Source organism: Theropithecus gelada, chromosome 9 (genome assembly GCF_003255815.1).
Source record: "Theropithecus gelada isolate Dixy chromosome 9, Tgel_1.0, whole genome shotgun sequence".
Taxonomy (NCBI): domain Eukaryota; kingdom Metazoa; phylum Chordata; class Mammalia; order Primates; family Cercopithecidae; genus Theropithecus; species Theropithecus gelada.
In genome coordinates this window covers 14,736,683-14,757,423 of record NC_037677.1, presented here as the reverse complement: position 1 = coordinate 14,757,423, position 20,741 = coordinate 14,736,683, and the positions used below count along the sequence as shown (strand labels likewise).

Here is a 20,741-nt window from a genome sequence, read left to right as displayed (position 1 = left end):
GGGCAGATCACTTAAACCCAGGAGTTCAAGACCAGCCTGGTCAACATGGCGAAACCTTGTCTCTACTAAAAATACAAAAATTCGCCGGGCATGATGGCATATGCCTGTAATCTCAGCTACTCGGGAGGCTAAGGTATAAGAAGCACTTGATCCTCGGAGGCGGAAGTCGCAGTGAGCCAAGATCGCACCACTGCACTCAAACCTGGGAGACAGAATGAGTATCTGTCTCAAAAAAAAAAAAAAAAAGAAAGAAATTCTGTATGCTAAACGACCCTGAGCTCCAAGAGATAGAGCAAGTATTATGTATACTACAGTTCTGTAACATCCTGGGAGACAGCAGCATGACATCAGCACACAGAAAGCTCATGACACACACACACAGCCTGCATTATTTGACTGCTGAACGGACTATAAATGGAATCAACACGAGATTTGATTTTAAAGCTCTTCATTGTTAACTCAAGGAAGTTGTATTTCTCATGAAATTACCCCAGAGACTGCATTTTCCCTCTTAAGGAGAATTAGTAACTCCGATTAAGGTTTTCTGCTTTATGTATTCATTACCTCATTAAAGATTTTAGGCTGGGCACGGTGGCTCAAGCCTGTAATCTCAGCACTTTGGGAGACTGAGGCGGGCGGATCACCTGAGGTACGGAGTTCGAGACCAGCCTGACCAACATGGGTGAAACCCCGTCTCTACTAAAAATACAAAATTAGCCGGGTGTGGTGGCGCATGCCTGTAATCCCATCTACTCTGTAGGCTGAGGCAGGAGAATGGCTTGAACCCAGGAGGCAGAGGTTGCTGTGAGCCGAGATCGCGCCATTGCACTCCAGCCCGGGCAACAAGAGTGAAACTCCGCCTCAAAAAAAAAAAAAAAAGGTTTTAAAGGCCATGAGTGAATTCATTAGCTTAATATCACCGTAAATGCAATACTATCTTGATTATCATCATTTATGCCTTGACTTATTTTAGATAAAACTGATATTCAGAAATATTTTTCAGAATTATTTGGATGGGAACACCAAGAGAAAAAATTCATAACCCTTTAAATTTTCACAAAAGGAGGTTTATTATATTAAACTCAATATCCAATTCATAGAAACAGCTTGTGTAAAAACTTATCATTTGGCATACACTATTAACACTTTCTATAAACAGGGCTCTTATCAACATTAAATTTGGAAAATGTGGTAAGAAGTAAAACATTACATAAATTACATTTTGTTATTTCTGCAATGATGAATTAAACATATGCAGAAACAAACAGAATTATGCATCAAGCACCAAGATGATTAAGTGGCACCATCAACCAGGATGTCACTGATGCTGTAATATGCTGCCATGGGTTTGAAAACAGAATGAGTCTTCTGCCACACAAAAGTTGTCGTTTAGCACCATGAGATCCAAAGAGCATTAGGAGATTATGTGAGGGGCCAAAGTATCATGTACTTCTTATTGAGTTCATTCTTGCATTGTGCCTTTTCTTGCTATTTTTCAATACTTTACCAGGGATTGGGATACACTGACCTCTTCCCACTTTTCTTAGCACCATACTCTTGCTGAAAAGACTGGGGAAGGGGTGGAAAGGCACGGGGGGCGGGGGGTGGGGGGAAAGAAAGCCCCAAACTTGGATGATTCATTTAATTATTGTGATGTAAACACAAATGAGAAATGACAAGAGTGGTGATTTACCCTGCAGAATAGGCTGGTGAACCCTAAGAGACTAAAAACTAAAATAAAACATTCTGATATATGATACTTAAAGTAAGCCAACAATAATTCAAGCAGTATTTACATGACAGGAAATAAAGAGTGGGCAGAACTCTCATAATAGTTTCATCCAAGTCACTACCCAGTATCTGTGTCAGCTCTCTACTCTCTCAGGGAATGCCGAAGGCATGATAGAATATCACCATTTTGCAATCAGTTGTGAAGCAACTGATTCTGGCAAGGATCATCAGTGGAGGCTAAAACTATATTAGGTTCCTGGAACAGGGTATTCATGCCAAAGTATCATCCCTCAGATTGTCTGCTAAGCTAACCGAAAAGGGGAAAGAGTGCCTCTACAATGGAGAAAACTGGTGGTTACTGCCTTCCAAATTTAGCATCTCTAATATTGAGACAACCTGACATTAGATGCCTTTGAAATACGCAATATGAAATACACAGGACCACCTATGAAATATCCTTGCCAATAATACTTAACTGAATATAATCAAACCTTTAGAACTAATTTCCACTTTCCAGAACATACAAGGAATAGAAAACAAATTAAAAAGTAAAAAATTTTAAAAATCCCAAATAAGTAATCCAGAGTACTGGATACTCTACAAGACAAATGGCCTGGTCTGTTCAAAACGGTATGTCAGAGGATGCTGAGAAGTGGGGCGGTGGAAGGGAAACGTAACAACCAAATACAATTAGTGACCCCCGACAGTCAAGCAAGTCAACTTGGGACAATCAGGGAAATTTGAATATAGACTGGACATTAGACAATATTAACACCCCTGCCTATTTTTAGCTGTTGGAAGTATTTGAAAACAAAAGCGAGACAAATTTGGTCAATAGAATCGTTACCTTTTAAGGTATGCACAATTATATGGTGTTACTTTTATTTTGGCAAACACTAGTAACTACCAAGACATACTATGATGTAGGGTTCACAAAGTTCTAGCTTGATCCATACTATGTACTGTCTGGTGAAGTTTTATCTTCTTTGAGTTCATCATTTCTCAACGTGTCTTTCAGCAACTGACCAGGAATCTCGGCAACTTCTTGCTCTGCCACAAATAAAACTTATTTATATGCAGACAGTGTAATAGTTTCTGTCACACTGTCTGGTCATATCTCTTTATCAAGTATCTGTATGTCTTTATCAAACTGTTCCTTATGGTTAATTCTATCCAAAGCCCTAGTCATAAATTCACTGGAATTTTCAGGATTTTTCTCACTCTGTCACATCTGGCATCACAGATTGCTTCTTAAAATTCTTACCTCTGTTGGTAATACACTCTCAACACTCTCCTTTACCTAGCTTGGTTAAGTCCTATTCATTATTTTTATTTTATTTATTTATTTTTTTTTTTTGAGACAGAGTCTCGCTCTGTCGCCCAGGCTGGAGTGCAGTGGCGCGATCTCGGCTCACTGCAAGCTCCGCCTCCCGGGTTCACGCCATTCTCCTGCCTCAGCCTCCCGAGTAGCTGGGACTACAGGCGCCCACAACCGCGCCCGGCTAATTTTTTGTATTTTTAGTAGAGACGGGGTTTCACCGTGGTCTCGATCTCCTGACCTTGTGATCCGCCCGCCTCGGCCTCCCAAAGTGCTGGGATTACAGGCGTGAGCCACCGCGCCCGGCCTATTTTTATTTTATTTTATTTTTTCAAGACAGGGTCTCACTATGTTGCCCAAGCTGATCTTGAACTCCTGGGCTCAAGGGATTCTCCTGCCTCAGCCTCCCAAAGTGCTAGATTACAGGTTTGAGTCACTGCACCTGGCCCTATGAGTTCTTGAAAACAAGTTGAGATGTGATTTCCCCAGAAGCCCTCCCTCGCCAGGACCTGACTGCCACCACCATTCTGTATTACGCCCTGGGCTGACCTCTACCACGTTCAAAACACTGTACCGTAACTATGTGCTTGTCTGTCTGCCTACTAGACATGAGCTTTTTTTGAGGGCCAAGGCTCTGTATTTTATTTCTGTCCACTTGGTGTTTAGAAGTACTTGAGACACAGAAAATGTTCTTTGAATTGATCAATGAATTTTACAACGATAAAGACGAGGAAACAGCCTCAAAGGAGTTAAGTAACTTGCTCAAGATTACACAGCTAGTAAGTTGTGAGCTAATAACTCCGACCACAGGTCTTCTAATACTAAATTCCCCCAAATACCACTTTGTGTAGCATCAACCATTTGTAAAGACTCTTCATTTACAATAGAAAAATTAACCTTTTCTGGGGTATTCACTGAGCTGGAAATATAGCAATGGACTAGGAAGGAATAATTTTCATTCTGTGTTTAAGTGGAAGTAACAGCGGTTCTCAAGAAACAGAACTCTGAGCGATCTGTCCAGCCTCAGAGCCAGTGTTTTAAAGAAGTCCTGGAGTCTTAGGTCATATATGGGTAATCTAGAACAAGCATCTTCAATACACATGGTGTGTGAGAACCTTTTTGTTAAATGAATAAATGGAGAACAAAAATAAAACGAAAAATGTTGGTCAAAGGGGACAAAGTTTCAGTTAGGACCAGTAAGTTCTGGAGCTCTATCATATAGCATGGTGACTCTTAATCACACTGTGGAGTAAACTTGAAAATTACTGTGACAAGGCCAGGCACAGTGGCTCACGCTTGCAATCCCAGCACTTCAGGAGGCCGAGGTGGGTGGATCACGAGGTCAGGAGTTCGAGACCAACCTGGCCAACATGGTGAAACTCCGTCTCTACTAAAAATACAAAAATTAGCTGGGTGTGGTAGTGTGTGCCTGTAATTCCAGCTACTCAGGAGGCGGAGGCAGGAGAATCACTTGAACCCAGAAGGTGGAAGTTGCAGTGAGCCCAGATCGCGCCATTGCACTCCAGCCTGGATGACAGAGCAAGACTCTGTCTCAAAAAACAGCAACAACAACAAAAAAAAAACAAAGAAAATTGCTGTGACAGTAATTGCTGTGACAGTAGATGTTAAATGGTCTCACCACAAATAGATAAGTGAGATGCTACTTATGTTAATCAGCTTGAGTTAATCATTTTACAATATAAACATAAAAACAACTCTAACTCCTGGTTTCACTGATACGTCACCGGTGTTTTCAGTACCTTCAGTGATTCAAAACAAAAAATAAACTTATAATGTTCTCTTTCCAAAGGATGTAACTATTTGGTTTTAACTAAAACACAAATAATATTAAATAAGATAAAAGAAATGAACAAACAAAAGAGCTCCCAAATCAACTTATTATGTATCAGCCTAGAAATTTAGTATAGCTCAAAAACAGAAAGAAAGTTATTCTCCTTCCTATTTAGGTGATACTGGTGACTATTTTCGAACTAAATTCCAATGGCTAAAAAACTATGTGCATAAATTTATTTTCTTCTTATACACCACTAGTTGTTATGAAAAAAATGAGCCCCTTATTAAAATTACTGTAGGAGACATGATTATTGCTGAAATGAGAATACCCAAGGAAGTTTAAACTCCCCTAGACAGATATTTATGCAAAGTAAAAGCAAGCTAAATTGAACTACACTAAGATATATTAGCTTTCTTAGAAAAAAAAATATATATATAAAACCCTGGTCCAGCATTTTTTTCTTAAAATCAATTATATTTGCTAAATGAAAATAGAATATTTGTAAAATTAAAGGTCAACTTACTGACTGACTGACTGAGATAGAGTCTTGCTCTGTTGCCCAGGCTGGAGTGCAGTGGCACGATCATGGCTCACTGCAGCCTCCAGCTCCTGGGCTCAAGTGATCCTCCCATCTCAGCCTCTCGAGTAGCTGAGACTACAGGTGTTCCACCACGCCCGGCTAATTTTTGGATTTTTAGTAGAGATGGGGTTTTGCCATGTTGCCTAGGCTGGTCTCGAACTCCTGGGCTCAAGTGACCCGCCTGTCTCCGCCTCTCCAAGTGCTGGGGTTGCAGGCGTGAGCCATTGCGCTTAGTCAAAGGTCAAATTTTAACCACCACTAAGAGTATCAGTGAAAATCTCCTTATTTCAAAAATTATTTTAAAAATTAGAATGTCCAACATGCTCAATAAAGATCAACTTACATAAGTAATGCAAAATGTATTACTAATACAATGAGATACAGAAATGTTATACTAATGTATTACATTTCCCAAGGTATAAATCAGTCAAATAAACAGCAAGTATCATAGTTACTTGGATGAAATCTTCCTTGGGGAGGAGACAGAACACATTTCCTAATAAAGGTTTGGCAAATGATTTTCTTGTACCATTTCTAAGAAATATTAGCATATATACCCTTTCCTTCTTGTACAAAGGAAAAGTGATTCAATGAACTTGCCAAAGCATAGTTTAGTTAAAAAAAAAAAAAAAAAAAGAGAGAGAAAAAGAAAATTCAAGTATTTGCTTTGGCTTACATCTTCAGGTAACTCCACACACAGTCCACAATAATTCAGGTATTAATCCCACTGTAAGTAAGTGGACCTCATTGTTCCAGAAAGAAGCAAAGGAAATTAGATTGTGACTAAAGTTTTTTAAAATTGGAAACTATTGAAAATTAAGTGGGACTTTCTGCAAAAAGCTTTACTATCTATTGCATTCACTCCAGTATCACAAGTAAAAATGAAATGGTTAGGTCTCCTTATGATGCTTTAATAATGAAATTGGCAAGGGGATCTGGCATATTTAGAGAACAAGTTTCTAAGTGTGTCTGACCCATCAAATCTGAGTTTCTAATAAATTTGCTAATGTAGTGGTTGGCTACAGAAATGTAATAAATCAGTATAAAGTCAGAACATTTCTTTAAAAGCAGAAAGATTATAAACAGTATAATTATAAAATACTATTAAAAAGTGCTATACTTTCATTTGAATTTCATTGTTAGTTGCTTTAATGGGGAAAAAGGTTGATGGAAGAGGAAAGGTTAAAAACTGTAATTGGGCCACAGAAAATCTGTTTCTAAATTAATATAAGCATCAGGTAAATTTCATTAAGTCAGATGTAATTAAATGCATTTTACCTGTACACAGATAATGTAACCATGTAAGTTTCCTTCCACTGAAATGTTGGCTATAAAATAATTCAAACTGTAAAAAAAAAAAAAAAAAAAAAACACATTATTTTTAGCTACTATAACTTGCCTAGTTAATTAACACTATACTACAAAAGCAATAAAAACCATTCATATTAGAAAAGACATTATAGCCAATCTGATTTACCTCCTTCTTTTGCAGAGGAGAAAGCATGTTCCTGTGGTCCCTAATCAAGGCTATACACATGTTATTCCAGCTCTTTTAATTGACAACCTGTTCTAGAGCTCTCTCCACTAAACCACAGCACTACAAATTTGACTTTCTGAAATGACACAGTGATTATCATTTCTGAATATTAACATGGACTTTATAAATTCCACTTACTAACCAAACACAGCAACATATATGTTTCACCATGAAAACAGCAACCCCATCTTCATTTCTAATCTCCCATTTGCCAACATATAGCTTCCACATTCAATCAGACACAAATACGAAGTTTTAGAGTATGTCTCTGGATATTCTTTTGCTGATATTATTGTGAACAATTAAATTTAAATTCTATTAATGTAGCCTTGAAATTTTAAACATTCCTCCCTGGACTGAATGTGTAATTACAGGACAAAAATACGGAGTTCCTTTTTCTTTAATAAAGAGCTAGTATACAACAAAAAGAGGAAAAATGATGCTGAATGTGAAAAAGATAAAAACTCAATTTTTTTACAAAACTAAAAAATAAACTGCATTATGCCAGTTCAGAATTCTGGATAAACTTTTAGCATGATGTACCATATATAACATACTTAAAGCTTTTATTTATATATCAAACTTTACCTTTTGTACTTTAAAAAGGAAGTTCACATAAAGCAGTCAGCAATGACTGACCTATCAGCTATAGTATGACCACTCCTTAACAGCAAAAGTTAATAGCTCCAGCCAAGAAAATGAGTCAGTTCTTTCAGTAGTTACTCTTAAGTTTGCCTAGTCCTGGGAAGCTGAAATTTGTTGAGCCTATTTTCCCTCTAATGGTGTAGAATCCTCCTCTACCAGCAGATCCACCAATCCCTTTGCAGGATGAACAGGAAATGACTAGCACCTGGAATACTTCAGCTTGCCTGCTTAGTTCTAATCCAGACAAACAGCAAATTGAAATACATCATAAGGGGATTTCAGAAGTATGATCTGACTAATAATCCCGAGGGATATCAGTAAAATTCAATCACTACTATATAATTCACAATTGATCTATAACACATTTACAATGAATCTCTGGACAAAAGCAAAATAAAAGTTTTTAAAAATCTGTCATTTTTTCTCAAAACACTTTTGGAAATGATAAATTCCAGCTTTAAAATGCTCATAATTTAAAGTGCAAAACTGGCTTTAAAATGTATATTCCACGCTCTAAAACCTTTTTTTACCTCTTCAATACTACTATTTGGTAAAATTTTATTGATGATAATATCAATATGCCAGAAGAAGATAATGACTCATACTTACATTTAAAATCTGACTACAAAGACTCTCATATCTATAGCTAGTCATGAACAGAATCCAATAAATTCATCAATTCATCTGGCACTACAAAGACCAAAGTTATAAAACCTTCCTTGGTTATGTCATTAAAATAATTGTGTTAGCAAAGTTTATTAATAAGAAATTAATGCCCTTTAAGGGCATTAATTAGATCTCAAAGAGCCTTAAAATTTCAATGAGTTTATTTACCTTTAATAGATAGCTACATTATTATACTCTACGTTAGATACTTCTTCATTTTATTTTATTTTTTTTGAGACGGAGTCTCGCTCTATCGCCCAGGCTAGAGTGCAACAGCGCAATCTCGGCTCACTGCAACCTCCACCTCCTGGGTTCAACCGATTCTCCTGCCTCAGTCTCCCGAGTAGCTGGGACTACAGGTGCATGCCACCACACCTGGCTAATTTTTTGTATTTTTAGTAGAGATGGGGTTTCACTGTGCTAGCCAGGACGGTCTCAATCTCCTGACCTCGTGATCCGCCCACCTTGGCCTCCCAAAGCGCTGGGATTACAGGCGTGAGCCACCGCGCCCGGCTACTTTAAATACTTCTTAATATTATTCAGGGTTTTGGCCTAGGTAAAAAAGAAATGTAACAATTAAGATTTATTGGCCTAAAGTATAAAAGAAATTACTTTTAATTACATCTTTAATTCCACAGTTTTGAGACACTTTGGTGTAAAATAAAGGTAATTCTTGATAAATAGTCATATTTAAGATTAAGATGTAAAAAAATGCAAATCATCACTAAGGCAGGATGAATTAATTTACATGTGAAAACTGTACATTATTAAGTATACAAATGGATTTCAATCCTATGTGTCTGAAAACTTGGACTTTACTAGAAAAAAAATAAAGGACAAACTCCCTCTACTGGTAATTGGAGACAATTCAAATGGAGAGAACAGTCTTTTTGGAACCAGAATTTTATAGACAGAAAGAAACTCACTTCCTATTTGTAAATGGGGAAACTAAAACCTGATGAAGGCTATACATTAATAAAGTTTAAGCAGTTAAAAACTATAAATGGAAAATAATTATTTCAAGGAAAGAGGAAAGAAAAAAACTAAAGGAAAACTTCATTTCTGTCAGCTCCTATTCTCTCCCTTAATTTCAATCAGGGACACAGGATTTTTAAAAAGAAATGTAAAAGACTGCCAAGGCCAGGCATGGTGGCTCATGCCTGAAATCCCAGCACTTTGGGATGTATCCTTTCTGCAAAATTTGTAATAACCTTGGATTATGGTCTGCCTCATCCAATGAATGTCTGCACAAATAAATGGTCTTCTTCATGGTTTCTAAAACAGTCTGTGCTACAATCTCTTTTCAAAGAAGATGTAAGAAGTCCTAATTTAGCCTCCTATTCTGAAAGTCTATCATGCTTGCCTTCCTGAAACCTACCTGACTGGTTACAGCACTCTCCTCTATTATTACCACAAAACTATAACCACTGTCGATCACTGTTACTACTTACTCTACTAGCAGTTACACTTCACATATACTCACCTACATTACAGGACAGAAATAAAAAATATTACAAGGGTTGAATGAGGTATTTGGTCAAAATTCAAAAGGAAAACTGGTAAGTGATATTTTAAGTGTTGAATTCTAAGCTTTCTTCTGATATCAACATTTTTATAATTTAAAACTGCTTAATAGCAGATGACAGATTTATTCAGAATAAGAGACATGGTTTGACAAAGAACTGTATGACATTCTTAGCATTTTAGTTTTAATATTAGTAACTACAACAACTTACATTCTTCCCAAAGGGCAGACTGACTATAATTTGTGAATCTATTTTTATCACATGAACCCTTAAGATTTTGAAAAAATATTAAAGGTGATACAATATGAAGACAATTATTAAAATCCCTTTAGTCTTCTAGTATATTTCCTGCAAACTTACCATCTGTACACTTTTTTCTAATTCCTGGGGAATTGCAAACGTAGATGAAGGAGCCTGAGTAAGTGGCCACGCACCAGCCTAGAAGGAAAAAATAAAAAGCTAAATGGATCAACATCTAAATTGAAAGTAAATATTTATTAAATAATCTAAGCATCTAAAACATTTTTTTCTTCCTCAAAATCCTGATAAAATTTGAGTATTTCTATTATGGCACATTTCATTCCAAATCAATAGGACTTTTATTTATTTATTTTTCCTGAGATAGAGTCTCACTCCATCACCCAGGCTGCAATGCAGTGGCACCATCTCCACTCACTGCAGCCTCCGCCTCCGGGGGTTCAAGTGATTCTCCTGTCTCTGCCTCCTCAGTAACTGGGATTACAGGCATGCATCACCACACCTGGCTAATTTTTGTATTTTTAGTAGAGATGGGTTTTCACTGTGTTGGCCAGGCTGGTCTGGAACTCCTGAGCTCAAGAGATCTGCCCGCTCTGGCCTCTCAAAGTGCTGGGATTACAGGCGTGAGCTACCACGCCCAGCCCAAATCAATAGGACTTTGGAAGCCACGATCTACTGACAGAACCAAAAGTAATCAGGCATCCATTTATGAATCCTTTGTATCAAAGTCCTGAAATGATTAGTAAATGCTCATAGTAAAACACATATTCATACCTGTAGAACATATATTTGAAAACTAATTCCCAAATCTATTACTGTGTCTTGGTTTTTGATAAAATTGTTGAACTTATTGTTGAGATCAGCGCTGACACTCATATCTGTATACATCCGATGTAGCTTGCTGGTAAACTCATAACCACAGGCTTGCTATAAAAAAAGTTTTAGAAAATACATGACTTCAAAAGAAAAATAATAAGTCATATTGGTTAATAAGAATGTGTCAGTATTGCTAGGTCTTTGATCAAGAATTCTTGCATGTACACTTATACCCAAGGACTAGTAATATATTCTTCATAAGTTAAAGCAACTAATCAAAACCTTTCCAACTTTCTTTCTTTTTAAAGGCATATTTTAAGTAAGTGAATAAAATCCACCTATCTAGGAACAATAAATCTCCCCGTAAACAAAAACTTTTTTATACATTCACCTCTTATTTCAGCACTGCAAAACGCCCCATTACTATACATAAGATACCTTATAAGGATTTTATGTTGTGTTTTGTTTTAAAGACATGGCGTCTCACTGTTGCCCATGCTGCAACACAGTGGCTATTCATTGGAGCCATCGTGGTGCACTACAACTTCGAACTCCTGGGCTCAAGCCATCCTCCTATCTCACTCTCCCAGTAGCTGGGACTATTGGCACATACCACAGCTGCTGGCTCTTATAAGGTTTACAGATAGTATCAAATGAAAGATTACATAAATGATTACTGGGAATACTCTAGCCAGTAGTCAATTGAAAAAGGTCTACTTAGGCATATTTTTAATAGCATCTACTGAGTGATGAAGAAAATTATTTCTTTAAAATTATTCAAAATTATGTTGTTACCAGGTCAGAAAATCTGAATCTCTAATCTTGAAATATAAAAGCTCATTAACACTACTATTTTTCTGGTAATTAATCTATTTAGAGGCAGGGTCTTGCTCTGTCACTCAGGATGGAGTGCAGTGGTGTGATCATGGCTCACAGCAGCCTCGATGTCCCAGGCTCCAGCAATCCTCCCACCTCAGCCTCCTGAGTAACTGGGACTAGCCACCAAGCCCAGGTAACTTTTGTATTTTTGGTAGAGACAGGGTTTTGCCATGTTTCCTAGGCTGGTCTCGAACTACTGAGCTCAAACAATCTACCCGCCTTGGCCTCCCAAAGTGCTACTATTACAGGCGTGAGCCACCACACCTGGCCAACTCTACTGTTAGAAATTAAAAACTAATGGCCGGGCGCGGTGGCTCAAGCCTGTAATCCCAGCACTTTGGGAGGCCGAGACGGGCGGATCATGAGGTCAGGAGATCGAGACCATCCTGGCTAACACAGCGAAACCCCGTCTCTACTAAAAAATATACAAAAAACTAGCCGGGCGAGGTGGCGGGCTCCTGTAGTCCCAGCTACTCGGGAGGCTGAGGCAGGAGAATGGCGTAAACCCGGGAGGCGGAGCTTGCAGTGAGCCGACATCCGGCCACTGCACTCTAGCCTGGGTGACAGAGCGAGACTCCGCCTCAAAAAAAAAAAAAAAAAGAAAAAAAAAAGAAATTAAAAACTAAGTTTTTTTTTTTTCTTTTTTGTAGGTTTCAAAAAGAGCACATAGCAACTGGGTGCAGTGGTGCACACCTGTTGTCCCAGCTGCTCAGGAGGCTGAGGCGGGAGGATCGTTTGAGCCCAGGAGTTAGAGTCCAGCCTGGGCAACATAGTGAGATCCTATCTCTTAAAAAAAAGAAAAAGGAAAAAAGGAGTGCATATTATATTCAAAATGTCTACTATGCAGGAAAATTTATTGAATAACGCAGGAGAAATAAGAACCTGCTACCACTTATCGGTGTGCAAGCAAGCTGAAATGATGTAAAAATAAACTGAAATGGAATTGCACTCCAAAATTTGTACTTAAAGGAATATTTATTTTAGGTGTATTCATTTAAAGTAGTAATAATCTTTTATCGTTAATACTGATTATCCAGTGAATCTTCATATATAAGCATATATATTTTGTCCTTTTAATATAGTATTTGTATATCCCACTGTGTGAATATAAAAATATACATTTAACCGGATGAATTGTTTCCTGTTACTGCATACAGTGCTGCAATGAACATCTTTATATGCTTGTGAGTGAATTTTTAGGACAGTACCAGATTAAAGACTTATATTACCTTTAATTTGTTGATCATGGCTTCTTCAGAGTCCATAGACATGGATAACCCATGAATTAAACGTTTTGCCAGCATTCTTGCGTAGAACTGCATTTAAAAATATTTTAAAAGATCACTTCCTTTCTAATGATTTAGCATTCAGAAATAAAGTTGACCAAAACACAAATGAAACTTTTCTGTTCACAGCATACCTTTTGAAAGACATCCTTGTCATCAATGTATTTGAACACCGTGATGAAGCTCGTGAGCCTGTCTTCCACTTCATTCTCTGTCATCCCTTTCGCTGACTTCTTCAGTAAGTTGTCACAGTACTTAGCAAGCTCATGTAGAAATTGATAATAAATCTTACAAAGGGTGCTTCTGTATATATCATGCCTCAAAGGAGGCAAAGTGGTGATACAAGATAAGATCAGTGGACAGAGTTTTTACTGTTTTTTTAAGAGACTGGGTCTTGCTCTGTCGCCCAGGCTGGATTGCAGTGGGCAACATCATAGCTCACTGCAGCCTCAAACTCCTAGGCTCAAAGGATCCTCCTGCCTCAGCCTCCCAAGTAGTTGGGACTACAGGCATGCACAACCACACCAGGCTTCTAAAGCTTTATGTAATAATCATAAGTGTAACCTAAATAAAATACACATCATAAGGTATATTTTTTAAAAGAACAAGTCAAATATCGAATTATCACTTATTGACCAATAAAGCAACTGATATGGGTAATATAAATTTTTAAAAGAACACCTGGGTGAGTTTCGAGCGGTTTTATAATTTTTGACATTGAATAAGTACTTTAAAAAAAGTTACAAAAACCTTGTAAGCAAGTTTCCTTCAAAGGTTACCCAAACTTTATCATCAGACTTCCTTTAGATTTCAGATATAACAATCTACATGAAAAGTATTAAAATTATTTCAAAATAGACATACATTAAAACCCAAACTTTGTAAAATGATTATTTTTTAAGAAAAGACACACGGTATGTTGCATTCCTTACATAAATGCCAAACTATGTACAATGTAGATAATTTTCCTTTTGTTTTTCTGAAAAATGCTACAAAAACCAAATTGTTTTGATATTCTCAGTTTTCATGTTCTAACACTGACTTTTCATAAGATTACTTTTCAGCAAACACCAAACTTACCAGTTCAGGTGCTTTGCAAACAGACTTAGGTTCTCTGTAATTTACAACCGACGTAAGGGCCTACATAAAAAACAGGCCATAATTAACCACCAGCCATAGGGAAAAAGTACAGCTAGTTCAACACAAGCCATAATCCATACATCCAAAATTACCCCGCCACATACAACACAGCATTGCCAGTAGTTTGTTAATATTTTCGCACTTAACACAGTGGACTCCTCTGACTTTATTCTCTAATTACAAAATATCTATACATCCTGTTGCTATTGCAAGATACTCTGTAACTCATTACCAAAATTTGAACAGATAAAATAACACTACTTAAAAAGAAAACTTACAATCTTGTAAGTAACTTTCCTTTAAAGTATACAAAAGTTCACGTAAAACATATCTCTTCTCTTTTCAAATATTATTCAATATAGCCTAAGTATTATGGCCAAAGAAAAAAATCAGTACTAAAAACTGTAAAATTATGCATGTCTATCCAGAAGATATCAGATTAAAAATTCCCCTTATATAGCATAATCATGGGAAATTCTACAAGCATTCAATTTACTATTCAGTTAATAATTTAAAAGTTATATTATTTCCATTTTGAATTTCATATTTAATCTCCATGTCTAGGTCAGAAATCTCATACTAGGAGTCTCATCCTGAAACTGCCTAAAGAATGACAGAGCTTTATGTACATATATAGTATAGACGTATTTAAAACTTACCTTATCCAACGCACTCATGAAGTGCTGATCACCATTCAAAACAGTGTTGATAAGCTGAACAAATTTACCATGCACTTCCAAAACTGACTCCACAAATAGTGTTGGCATCTAAAAACATGAAATATAAGTACAAAACCACATTTTAAAAGGTTCAAGGATAAACTACTAGGTTTATTAGACTTGAGTAAATTTTTCCTCAAGGAAATTATGTTCTACACATGCACACTTCTCAGAAAATGGTTTTAAAAATTTAAAACTTTGGTGTTGAAAATAGCTTGTCGGCTGGGTGCGGTGGCTCAACCCTGTAATTCCAGCACTTTGGGAGGCCGAGACGGGTGGATCACGAGGTCAGGAGATCGAGACCATCCTGGCTAACACGGTGAAACTCCGTCTCTACTAAAAAAATACAAAACAACTAGCCGGGCGAGGTGGCGGGCGCCTGTAGTCCCAGTTACTCCGGAGGCTGAGGCAGAAGAATGGCGTATACCCGGGAGGCGGAGCTTGCAGTGAGCTGAGATCTGGCCACTGCACTCCAACCTGGGCAATAGAGGGAGACTCCGTCTCAAAAAAAAAAAAAAAGAAAGAAAGAAAGAAAATAGCTTGTCAGCCGGGCATGGTGGCTCACGCCTATAATCCCAGCACTTTGGGAGGCTGAGGCAGGGGGATTGCCTGAGGTCAGGAGTTCGAGACCAGTCTGGCCAACATGGTGAAACCCTGTCTCTACTAAAAATACAAAAAAATTAGCCAGGCGTGGTGGCATGCGCCTGTAATCCCAGCTACTCGGGAAGCTGAGGCAGGGGAATTACTTGAACCAGGGAGGTGGAGGTTGCAGTGAGCAGAGATCGCACTACTGCATTCCAGCCTGGGCGACAGAGCAAGACTCCATCTCAGAAAAAAAACAAAACAAAACAAAAAAAACAACAAAAAAGAAAGAAAATAGCTTGTCATTCAACACAACAAGCTAATGTCATAGACTGTCTAGTACCTGCCAGAAGAACCCACCAAAAGCATACTTTTCTACTGTGTTGGAATAACTTAAGGATAACAAGACCTGAACTACCAGGTCTATCACTTTCATAGAGGCTTATATAAGCAAAGACTGCCTGCAAAGTCACTGAAGGCTGACAGAGAGGAGAGTTAAAAAGCCAGTAACCCTGAGAACAGAGACCCCTTGAACTCAGCAAGACAATCCCTCACATCTCAGAGAGAAGAAATACCTAATAGTGCAAAAGTGAGTTTTCCCTCTTAATGGAGATAACCATGAAGAAATTACTACCTAAGACTTAACTAAGTCAGCTGGATTTGAGTCTACTACAAATGTATTCACTTATGTTTCCATCTCCCAGCCTTGACACAAAATTCTATGCTTCTATGCCCCATGTCATTGGACATGGAATCTATAAACGTAATAACATAAACTAGTAAGTTTGACAAATAATAGAGTAATAAATCTGCATAATACAAACTAATAGTTCTACAAAAATAGAAAACTGTGGTAAAAGGAATTTGAAGAAATTAAAAAATAGAAAACTTACACATTATTGTGGCAGAACATAAAAACTAAAAATTATTACTTGCCAAAGACCAATCTGTCGCTAAGGTAACAGCCTCTAAAAAGTGCTCCTGAACAGTGACGGCTACACACATACACACAGATACTATCTTTTTTTTTTTTTTTTGAGACGGAGTCTTGTGCTGTCACCCAGGCTGGAGTGCAGTGGTGTGATCTCAGCTCACTGTAAGCTCCGCCTCCCGGGTTCACGCCATTCTCTTGCCTCAGCCGCCCGAGTAGCTGGGACTACAGGCGCCCGCCAACATGCCCGGCTAATTTTTTGTATTTTTAGTAGAGATGGGGTTTCACTGTGTTAGCCAGGATGGTCTCGATCTCCTGACCTCGTGATCCGCCCGCCTTGGCCTCCCAAAGTGCTGGGATTACAGGCGTGACAGATACTACCTTACAGATTAAGTCAAACAGCTCTACTTAAGAAGAGATAGTAACAGTTGAAGTTACGTCTCTCTTGCTCATCAACCGTCACCAGTAATAACAAGATTTGGTGATAGGAAAGACAAACTGTTACAGTTATGTGATTGGTAAAGTACTCAAGGAAGATGAGTATTAGGGACACGAGGGTTATTGTTTCGGGTATTTGGGGCAGCAAGCATATACTTACAGAAGATTATTTGAATCTAAATTTGCTTCCTAGACAACCAAATTCACAGAATATGGAAAGGAGGAAAATTACAAGTTGTCTATATTACCGCTGATTAATACTACTACCATGACAACAAACAATGTTATCAACGCCAATTACACAAAAACACAGTTACTTAGAAATGGCAAGCTTATTTTTCTGTGAAAAGTTAACAACTGTTCAATGGACACCTCCGTATGGCTAAGCAGCAACCTATCTCATCAATAGCTTTCTAATAATTTGATAATTCCAAAATGAGTCCAACAAGCTCTAGGTTTAAAACATTTGAATAAAGACATTTCTTTTGTTGGCATGGTAAGACTTTTTCTTTCATCTTTCAAAATAGTAAAGTCAAAGGAAAGACTCCACGATGGATCTGATTAGGAGGAAAACACTGCAGTTCCCCACACAACTCACATTTTCCTGAGTAAGGTTGCTGGTTGCTCGAAGGCCCTCATCATGGATGTGGTTTTGTAGCTCCTGAATCATATGAGGTAAACCAGTGGACACAGCACGGAGTAAGACGTACATATTTGCCATGTCTGAGAGGAAAAAGACATCTGAGGATTAACTCCTAAATATTTTCATTTATTAGGTAATATATGGATCCAAGTGCAGGAATACAATCCAAGTGCAGAGTACCCAGAGAAAAGCCCCCCCATGCCCACCTCCCAGCCACCCAAGCCCCTCTCCCCACAGGAAAGGGATGTGGTTATTTAACATCTTCCCAAAGATATTTTGTGCGAATTCAAGTGAATACATATATTCTTCCCTTTGCCCCTTTTAATACAGTGTACTGTATTTTGTATATTATTTGTAGCTTCAGAACACATTTTAACTTAGTAGTCTTTTCCTATCAGTACACAAAGCATTTCTATGTATTTTACAGCTGCACAGTACTCCATTATGTGGATATATTATAATTTCTTAACAACTAATAGAAATTTAGGTGGTTTCCAGTCTCTTGATATTGCAATGTTACAATCAATAATCTTATACATGAGCAAGAATATATGCAATATAAATTCCCAAAAGTGAGGTTACTGTGTCAAAGTTTAATCTTATAGACAGATCTTTCTAACCACGGCTGCCAACAGCAGAGAGTTCCTTTGCCAACAATGTGTTACCAAACATTTTGATCTCTAACACTGGGAGGTAAATAATGATCTCTCAGTGTAGTAGGTTTTATTTTAAATGTTTTATTAAAGCATCATACATACAGAGAAAAGTATACAAACCATAAGTGTGTATCTTACTGAATTATTACAAGTGAACACACAACACACCCATGTAATCACACGCAGGATAAGAAATAGGCATTACCTACACCCAGGAGTCCCCTTCATGCCTCCTTCCAATCACACACTCTTGCTCCTCTGCAAAGGTAACCACTGCTGTGACTTCTAAATCACAGATGAGTTTGAACTATATATAAAAATGGGATCACACAATTCTTTCACAACTGGCTTCTTGTGTTCAACAAAATGTGTATAAGGATCATCTATGTTGTTGTACCTGGCTTTAATTTGTTCATTTCCACTCCTCTATAATATTCCATTGTATGAATATACTGTACTATTCTACAGTTACTGGACATTTGAACCGTTCCAGTTTACGGAGCTATTACAAATACTAATAATATGAACATTCCTGTAAGTCTCTTTGTACATATGTCCAGGCACTGGTGGTCAGAAGGTACGGTGGGGTGGTTATACGTTTAGGAGAACTGCTGGATCATAAAATATGCATAATATATCCCACTTAGCAGTCAATGCCAGTTTCCCAAAGTAGTTGCATCAATTTATACTCTCACTTCAGTGTTCGAAAAGCTCCTGCTGCTTCACATTTCTTTTTATGTTTATTGGCCATCTGGGTATCTTCTATTCTGCAGTGTCTGTTTTTTGGCCATTTTATATTTTGGATATAAATCTTTACTATTGCAGCTACATTACCCTATAAGTGTCTTCTGATGATCCAGTGGTTTTCATGGCTTTTTCTTTTTTTTTTTTTTTTTTTTTTTTTGAGACAGGGTCTCACTCTGTCACCCAGGCTGGAGTGCTCTGGCAGGATCTCGGCTCACTGCAACCACCACCTTCCAGGCATGAGTGATCCTCCCACCTCAGCCTCCCAAGTAGATGGGACCACAGGTGCATACCACCCCACCTGGCTAATGCTTGTATTTTTTTGCAGATGGGATATTGTCATGTTCCCCAGGCTGGTCTTGAACTCCTGAAGTCAAGCAATCTTCCTCCCTCTTAATGGCCTTTTAATAATCCAAAGTTTTTCATTTTAATGTAGTTCACTGGATCAATTGTTCCTTTGTGGTTAGGGCTTTTTGTGTCCTATTTAAAATATCTCTCCCTATCTCAAGGTTATGAAGATATTCTCCGATATTATCTTCTAAAAGTGTTATTTTTTTTACCTTGTACATTTAGATAAAAACTCTAGTGAACTGATTTTGTATATGGTATCTGACGTAGTGATCAAATTTCATTTTCTTCCAAAATGGATATCCAATTGACTGAGCAATGTGTGTTGAAAACACCATCTTTTACCTGCTGCTCTGCAGCGCCACCTTGGTCTTACATCAAGTGGCCACATATGCATGGGTTGTTTCTGGGGTCTCTTATTTTATTGTGATATCCGTCTGTCCTTGTACCAATGCCTCACTGTCTTAATTACTATAGGTTTTACAATAAGTCTTGCTGGCCATTAAAGTCTTTCCATCATACTCTTCAAGACAGTGACTTCCGGAATTAAAATAAAATTATTGTGTTTTGACTACATTGTCCTGGGTCTACGAAATCAATGTTGCTTTAAAAAACACGGGGCCGGGTGCGGTGGCTCACATCTATAATCCCAGCACTTTGGGAGGCAGAGGCGGGCGGATCACGAGCTCAGGAGTTCGAGACCAGCCTGGCCAACATAGTGAAGCCCCATCTTTACTAAAAATACAAAAATTAGCCAGGTGTGGGGGCAGGCGCCTGTAGTCCCAGCTACTCGGGAGTCTGAGGCAGGGGACTCTCTTGAACCCGGGAGGTAGAGGTTACAGTGAGCCAAGATCGCGCCACTGCGCTCCAGCCTGGGTGACAGGGCGGGACTCCATCTCAAGAAGAAAAAAACAAAAACAAAAACAAAAAACCTGATTAATGGCCAGGCGCGGTGACTCACACCTGTAATCCCAGCACTTTGGGAGGCCGGGGCAAGTGGATCATCTGAGGTCAGGAGCTCGAGACCAGGAGGCCAACATGGTGAAACGCTATCTCTAATTAAAAAACGCTATCTCTACTAAAAATACAAAAATTAGTCGGGTGTGGTGGCAGGCACCTGCAATCCTAGCTACTCGGGAGCCTGAGGCAGAATTGCTTGAACCTGGGAGGCGGGGGTTGCAGTGAGCCGAGACTGTGCCATTGCACTCCAGCCTAGGTGACAGAGCGAGACTCTATCTCAAAAAAATAAATTAATTAAATAAAACATACATATTTATTATCTTTCCTCCTTATAAAATTAATGCATGTTTTTTGTTTTTTTAAAAAAATCAGAGAGGCTGGGCGTGGTGGCTCAAGCCTGTAATTCCAGCACTTTGGGAGGCTAAGGCAGGCAGATCATGAGGTCAGGAGTTCGAGACCAGCCTGACTAACATGGTGAAACCCTGTCTCTACTAAAAATACAAAAAAATTAGCCAGGTGTGGTGATGCACGCCTGTAATCCCA

At 38.2% G+C, this 20,741-nt stretch overlaps 1 protein-coding gene across 6 annotated transcripts in view; it reads right to left on the bottom strand.

Moving 5' to 3' along the window:
* The window catches only part of CUL2 (cullin 2), an 89,112-nt gene that overhangs the window by 9,182 nt on the left and 59,189 nt on the right, over positions 1-20,741 (bottom strand). For all 6 annotated transcript variants that reach the window (XM_025397103.1, XM_025397104.1, XM_025397106.1 and 3 more), the window contains 8 exons: positions 17,446-17,570; positions 14,837-14,944; positions 14,118-14,177; positions 13,172-13,300; positions 12,981-13,067; positions 10,831-10,983; positions 10,159-10,236; positions 6,703-6,769 (listed from right to left, as the gene is read on the bottom strand). In XM_025397103.1, the coding sequence (XP_025252888.1) occupies positions 6,703-6,769; positions 10,159-10,236; positions 10,831-10,983; positions 12,981-13,067; positions 13,172-13,300; positions 14,118-14,177; positions 14,837-14,944; positions 17,446-17,570 (807 nt within the window). The remainder of the gene's footprint in view (positions 1-6,702; positions 6,770-10,158; positions 10,237-10,830; positions 10,984-12,980; positions 13,068-13,171; positions 13,301-14,117; positions 14,178-14,836; positions 14,945-17,445; positions 17,571-20,741) is intronic.